This window comes from Chanos chanos, chromosome 7 (assembly GCF_902362185.1).
Source record: "Chanos chanos chromosome 7, fChaCha1.1, whole genome shotgun sequence".
Taxonomy (NCBI): Eukaryota; Metazoa; Chordata; class Actinopteri; order Gonorynchiformes; family Chanidae; genus Chanos; species Chanos chanos.
Window position 1 is genome coordinate 46843739 of NC_044501.1, and position 7500 is coordinate 46851238.

General features: G+C 39.5%; 1 protein-coding gene across 5 annotated transcripts in view; it reads left to right on the forward strand.

The window, feature by feature from the left end:
* The window catches only part of nrxn2b (neurexin 2b), a 543549-nt gene that overhangs the window by 217083 nt on the left and 318966 nt on the right, over window positions 1–7500 (forward strand). For 3 of the 5 annotated variants that reach the window (XM_030779479.1, XM_030779477.1, XM_030779478.1), the window contains one exon: window positions 1686–1709. In XM_030779479.1, coding sequence (XP_030635339.1) covers window positions 1686–1709 — 24 coding nt within the window. Of the gene's footprint in view, window positions 1–1685; window positions 1731–7500 lie in introns of all 5 variants that reach the window. The other 2 variants (XM_030779476.1, XM_030779475.1) reach the window with 1 other exon arrangement.

Consider the following 7500-nt stretch of genomic DNA (forward strand, 5'->3'; position numbering starts at 1 on the left):
ACACACACAGAGTCTTAAAAACTGATTGCCTGAGAGATGTTTGTTGAGAGTGCTTTGTGCGTCATTCCCTGAACCTTGTCTGTGTTTCGTACAGTCGTGTCTGGGTCTGTATAGAAAGATTACCACTTCCAGTTACTCCTCTAAGACTTTCCGAGAAAGGAAAGAAAGACAATTAACATTCTCCTCTTTTTAAGTGTGTTCCATTTCCTTACATTTTAATAAACTCAACATGAGTTCCCTGTTTCTAATTATATTGGCTTACGCTATCGTGGACTTTGTGTAAATGTGTCATGCTTTTCACTGTGTACTAAGAGTGGCTCTTCTAATGAAGATTGTGAATCAGAGCTTTGATTGAATAGACAGTTTATGATTGAATAGAGAGTTTGATGGTTGGAGTACAGAGGCATGGGTCTAAATGTTGTTTTGGAAATGGCTAAGGTGGGCAAATGTTTCATAGAATTACTTTTATCCATTTTCTTTCTTTTCAGGCCCACAAGAGTAGGAGCACAAATTACATCTCTCTCTCTCTCTCTCTCTCTCTCTCTCTCTCACCTCTCCCCCTCCCTCTCTCTCCTCTCTCTTTCTCTCTCTCTCTCTCTCTTTCTCTTTCTCTCTATCTCCTATTCCCTCTCTCTCTCTCTCTCTCTCTCTCTCTCTCTCCCTGTTCAAATATTTAACTTTCTATTTCCACTGAAAGTTTATGATTATTATTATATTTGTATGTTCTGCTGTTTGTATTATTATTACTTTTATTTTTTTTTTTACTTCAAATTGTTTAATTGTTAAAGAAAAAAAAAACGAGAAGTTTTTACAACCATCCATGTTATGCTGGGTTTTTTTTTTTATTTGTTTTGTTTTGTTTTGTTTCTTGCTTCTTCATAGCTTCCAATTAACAGCTCCAAAAAAAAAAAAAAAGATTTTGAGGAAAGCAACTTATGGTTTTTCATCAGGGGCCAAATCTACACTTCAGTATGAGATCTCACAGCAAAGCCACATCTACATCTCTGTATTGGATACAGACTTACTCCAGACCACACCCCCACACAGCATTAGCCAATAGAAATGGGATACTAATACTGGTTTTCCTCCAGTTCCCTCCCACTCGAAAAAAGCCCCACCCTCAATCTTCCCTCCTACCCCGTCTATGTGGAAATTGATTTGCTAACTCTTGTGTCTTCTTACTAACAAAACAGCCTCAGAATATTCCAGTTTGATTTTCCTTTTGTGTTTTTTTTTTTCCTTACCTATTTTTTTTTTCAAACAACTAACATTGTGTCATTCACGGAATGTGAGCCATCTGTTGTTGTAACCTAATTAACTTGCGTACTTACGTACTAACCAATATAATGGTACTGATATCATGTTTGCCTTTCATTTGTTCTTTACGACCCTTCAAGATTCTTAAAGATTACGCTCTTTATTTCTTTATTTGGATGATATGTACTACAATGCGAAAAGAAGAAGAAAAAAAAAAAAAGAAGAAAATTATGTTTTTATTCGATTTCAGATCTTACCACCCACCTTAAAAAACGACGAACCTGTCTCTGTGAAGTGGCAGAAGTTCGCGGAATTTATTTTATTTAAATTTTTTTTTTCCGTTCATTTAAAGGGACTTAATTGAGTTCACGGTTTGTCATTGTTATTTTTGTTTGTTTTCTTTCCCCTCCTCCCTGTTTCTCCTAAAGCATTCAGGCATTGGACACGCTATGGTAAACAAACTGCATTATATGGTAGATATCATTCTAATTGTCTTATACTTTGGTTTGCCCTGGATTTCCGTTTCCTCTCTGTTCTGTTTGCTTTACTGACTATACAAACTCCCATCGGTTACAAGGTAGCAAGAAAAAAAAAACTATTTTTCACATCTTTGATTTTTTTTTTGTCGTCATGTCCTTTCGGTCAGTTTCTTTCATTTTTTTTCACCATCTTACACCCCCGTTCTCCTTCAAGAGAAAGAGGTCTATCTTTACCAGAATGTAAGCTAGTTTTTTTTCTTTTTTTTATTATGTTTTCACTTTATCTTCTTTCCTTTGTGTTTTAGAATAGTTTCTTCATCTAACTCTTTTTACCCCCTTCAAATGATCTGTATCCGTATGAAGAAATAAAGAAGAATTTAAAAGAAAAAAAAGACAAATATAGATATAAATTTCCCTCTTTTCACTAAACTAAACTGACCTAAATCTGTTGTATTCTTTCAGAGGCCGTCCTGCCTTTTTTGGCCTCGTTTATGTTTATATTCGGTATCTATTCTTTACGCGAACCTACGCTGCGATCCCCACAGGCAAACCGTCGCCGTACACAACACCCGCTCCAATGACACGCAGTAAAAAACTCCACAGACGGCCAGCGTACCTTTAATTAGCATTAGAACTACTTTCAGTCGATTGAATTCCATTGAATTGCAATCTATTATTGCTTTTATTGAGACTAAACCTATTTTGCTGAACCCGCGTATACCGTAACGTCGAACAGAACTGAGATGCCTTGGTTTTGATGACTCTTAGCGTTAAGAAAGAGAGGACGCTCGTAGCATCTTATAAAGGAGACTTAGCGGCTGTGTTTCTGTAAGGTGGAGGCGCAGGGCCGTTAGTGAAAGAGTGAAGACGGAGAGTCTGGCATCACCTCAGGCATACCTCAACATTTACCCAGTTTAGAGGAATATTTACACCTGCTGATTTAGTGGTGAAACCTCACGGCTATAAAACAAGTCTCAAATGAAAGGCACAACCCCATTAGTTGAGCTTGTCTGATTTATGACTGCGATTGAGGGGTTTTGAGTCCACGCCGGACCCAGACAAACTGCTAATTGAATGGCACCGTGGACAAGGATGGAGCCAAGTGAAACCAAGGAGTCAGACGGCTCGCCGGCAGCCGATCGGAGCCACCGATACAAACGAGATTTTCTTAATTAGACCCTCTTAACAGGATGTTTTTTTTTATGGGGAGCTGGTCCTGAGGAAGTTTGTTTGTTGAGAAGTGGAGCTGTGAATTTGTTAATTTGTTGTGCCAAGAGGGCACAGAACACAAAGAAAATGAGGAATTATTGGTTAGAACGCTGATTTTTACAATAGAGAATCAGTGAGCGTGTGGTTACATCTGCTAATGTGTAACAACATAAAGTAAAAAAGAAAAAGAAAAGGTTTTCTTTAAATAACAATGATGATTGCATTCTCTTATGTGCAGTTCATTATTCTTATCTCCAAATGTTATCTTTTCTCTTACTGCTGAACTCGACTCTGGTGTAATAACATCATAATGTAGTTTACTCTGTGCTTTGCCCTGTTTCTTACTGCCTGTCATTGGACTCGTCGAAACTTTGAGCTCCGCCCCCCCCCCCCCCCCCCCCCCCGCCACACCGCTGCTCCGCCCCCTCCTCAGCTTAGAGTTACATGGCGTGTAGGGAAAACCTGTCGGAATGTCTGGACCGTGTCCAATCGAGTGTCTCCATCACTGATACTAACTCAACGCCCCCCTAATTTTAACTGGTCTCAACTTCCTGCATGATCAAGTTAACCCAACATTCCGTTCTTTTAATAAAACCTACTACATTCTCCCTGGATATATGTATATGTATATATCAGTTCCCATGTATATATATATACATACATATATGAACTCTTCTAATATTCTTTGAATAGCTACTCAGTTGTCTAGTTACCCCATTATTGGTAGGATTTATTTAATTATTTATTTATTTATGTGTTTATTTATTTATTTATCTCTTTATGTTATTCTCCCTCTCCCAAATGTCATCTCCAAAATAACTCACTAAAACTAAAAAAAAAGAAAAAAAGACCTCACTCCCTACCTTGCTGAAAAGAAAAGAAGAAAAAAGGGGGGAAAAATAAGAGGAGAAAGTTCTTTCATTTTTGGGCTGAACAGAGAAGTGGTCATCGACACTGAGTCTATTCACACACTCCACGGGCCGGGGCAGTTACCTGAGCCCCGGCTCATTTCAGGATCCTCTCTGACTGACTAGCTTCGTAACTGAGAGCCTATTTGCCGTTGCCAAGTTCCCCTGGTTGTCAGACAACAGGGCGTGATAATACAGCGCAGCCCCCGTGGAGTTTTCACCGTCGTGACTACGAGATTTTTCAGTCAAGGTCATAGCCTTTAGAAATGATGTGATCTATTCAAGATTGCCGACTGAACTGGACAGAAACGGACTAGAGTTCTGTAAACCTTCAGTGTCTGACTCTCCACAGACAGACAGTTTGAACTGTGTCCAAAAAACCAAAAAAAGGGCGAAAGAACTTCTCAGCTCGGTGCAGTGGAAGTCTTCTCTTCTCTTATATTTTCTCATTCTTTAATTCTTCCCATATACACATACTTTTTCTTTTAAATTTCCATTCACTTCAACTGTAGTGGTTTTTTTATTTTTTTTATTTTAAGTATTATAATTATTTTATTTTCTCTTGTGATTTGATCCTCTCACATTACTCAACTCTCCCAAATTGGAATTTTTATTTTCGGCATCCTGTTTGCATGCTAACCTGGCTAGCATCTCAGTCACCCGCTTCCTCAGAGGGCGTTAGCGTGACACAAGCCTTGCACTCCGCGGGCTTGCACGCTCAAGTTCGAGCTTGTTTATCTGTTCCTTTTTTTTTTTTTTTTTTATCGTTCCCTTTCATCTCTTTTTTTTTTTTTTTCGTCTGGCATTCATGTTAACCCCGTAATAATAAACCTTCACATTGTTGTAGTTGTGTGGTTGTGGTTGTGGTTGCTGGAGTTTTTTTTTTTTTTTTTTTCGCCTCATTTTTTTCGTGTCCTGTGAAATGACGCCCTCCGTGATTTTTTTGCTTTGCCTTTACGATTCTCTCCATCGCTTTTTTTGACCTCACACACCCTTTGGTTTGGAACTTCCTTTGGTGGTTGGTCTGATAGCCTTTGTTGGTTGGTCTGATAGCCTTTGTTTTGTTCCGTCCTCGAAAAAAAAAAAGAAAAAAAAAAAGAAAAAAAAAAAAAAACCCTTCGTTGTGTGCTCCATCCTTGCTCTCTCATTGACATGCATGGCTTGCCGTTCCTTTTATTAGCTTTGAATGGATCATTTTGTTTCTTCTCAACCTGATCTATCCCTTATAACACACAAAACAAGACGACAATTTAGAGCAATCGGAATTTAAACTGATCTGGTCCGATGTTTTCAATTGACAGAGCTCCAAACTGATTCACTGCTACAACTCCTACCACTATTTTCACTAAATTGACTAAATTGAAAAAAAAAAACCAAAAAAAAAAAACCAACTAAAATCTGTTACTAATACAACTGTTTGAATCAAACCTTTTTTTATAACTGTACTAACAACCATTTTTGTGTCTGACTCTCCCTTACTTACTAAAGTACTAACCGATTTCGTTCACCCTTCAACCCAACTCCTTACCACTGTCAGCTCTGAGATTTAGGCCCGGATCTGTTAGCCCAAATGTCCAAAACACAGGTCCATGCCCCCCCTTCACCCCTCCTCCTCTTCCCCAAAAACTTCTCACTAACATTCAGATTAGCTCAGCTGGTCCCAACAGCTGCTAAGTTGAAATCTTCATGCTCGTGGCTGTGGATCACCATCTGTCACTGCAGAGTCTACTCTGATTGGCCGATCCATCTGTCTTTCAGGGGAAATTAAAGGACTGTCATCCAGCCGCCTGCCACCTCAGCTGGGACCGCCTGCTGAGTACCCGCCCCTCAAGGGAGGGAAACTCTTTTCACTTAACTGTGATCTTACGGGTCACTTTTGGTGTCGGGTCAATTTTGATGCATTTCCGGGGCTCACTGAGAATGTAACCATGCAAAACCTCTATTGTGTGTCTTACTTGGGTTTCAAACTATGCAGTTTTTTTTTATGATGTATAAGAATTCAACTGGTCATGATCATTAAAACTGCAAGTTTTCAGCTTGTGCATTTCTATTGGGTGACAGGTAGATTATCATATAAGGTAAGTGTTTGATTAATGTGTCTGACAAGTTGGTCAGCGGCGTTTGACCTTGCGAGCGTTTCAAAGAGAATCACGACAAAATCTCCTACCACAACGTGGTCGACCTCCGGAGAGCCTGTCAGTGAAAAAGGCAAAGGTGAGTTTCAGTCTATCCAGGTATTCCAACCAGGCGGCCTGTGAAACAAATCCATTTTCTTTTAAACGACTTAAATGACTTTAATGTAAGTGACTTCCTGTTATGGGCAGAAATCAATGTTGCTTGAGACTCCTGTTAGCTGTGTTCACGCTCTGTGTTTCGGGATAGTACTGGAAAGAGTCTGAACTCAAAGCAAATCCCATTTGTTTGAATAGCACGGTTTTGGGAGGTTTTTTTTTCTCTTTTTCATTATTGTTATTCATCCCACTCGTTGCTTCAGCTCTGTTCCTGTGGGACACTCAAAGACACTTTGCTTTAGCGCTGTTTGAATTCAGGTGACACGCTCGGTCAAGCGGACTCGTAAAGTACATCTTTGTAGTCAAGCAATTACAATACTATAACAAAGCTCTGCATACACCTATTAAAGTCAGTGTAGCTTTTCCCGTAAAGAGAGACAGACACGAGACGCATCGGGGAGGCTGCACCCCTCCGGCGGGATGGTTTCTCGACGACGGCTCCAGCTGTGAGAGAAAGGACACGGTGGTCTTATAAGTTTTCTTTTTTGTTATTTAAAAAAAAAAAAAGTGTGCTTTTATTGCTAATGTGCCAGTTATTTCGGTGTTGGAAAGAGCCACGTCTGTGAGGTTTAATGAAGCCCATCCACTGATTCATTAGAAACTAGAGAAACTCCACTGGTCTGGGGAAGAGGGTCTGTTGACTCCAGTGATCAAGCCCTGGGTATTAACAGCTGGGATAAGCTAAACCCGAACCAAGATGGATTTTTTTTGTTTGTTTTTTTTGCCTTCATTTAGTTTGATTTTTTGTTTATTTGTTTTATGAATTTGCTGAGAAGTGTACATTTATATCTGTGTGCAGGCTCCTCCAGCAGAGAGCGGGTTTGCGGAGTGCTCTTTGTTTCGGCAGCTGTGTGTGGAACAGACAGACAGACAGATAGACAGACAGACAAACAGAGAGACAGACGGGCATGCAAGACAGAATGAGAATCCCAAGAACATCAGCTTTTCATTATAAGGCAGATAAGAGGCTAGAACTCAATCTACTATGCTTTTATGATGTCTATGGCTCTGGTGACACAGGTCTACTGAGGAATCTGTGATATGGCTCCGCTAGAAGAGATGTGAGGGGTTTTTTTTTGGTCTGCTGTTCTTAAAGAGGGCGCTGGCGTGGATCTCAGGTGGTTTTAAGTGTATGTGGGCCAGGCCAGTCTATCTGACAGTGTGTGTGTGTGTGTGTACGTGTCTGTAAGTGTGTGTTTTATCTAAGCAGTCATGTCCTAGATATCCTGAAGCATTAAAATAAAAGAGTGTCTTTTAATTTAGTCTTTAAAAAATTGTTTAGTATTACTCAAATAAAAAAAAAAAAAAAAAGAAAGAAAAACCTTTTTTCTTTCATTTCTTTTTGTTGGACGTAAG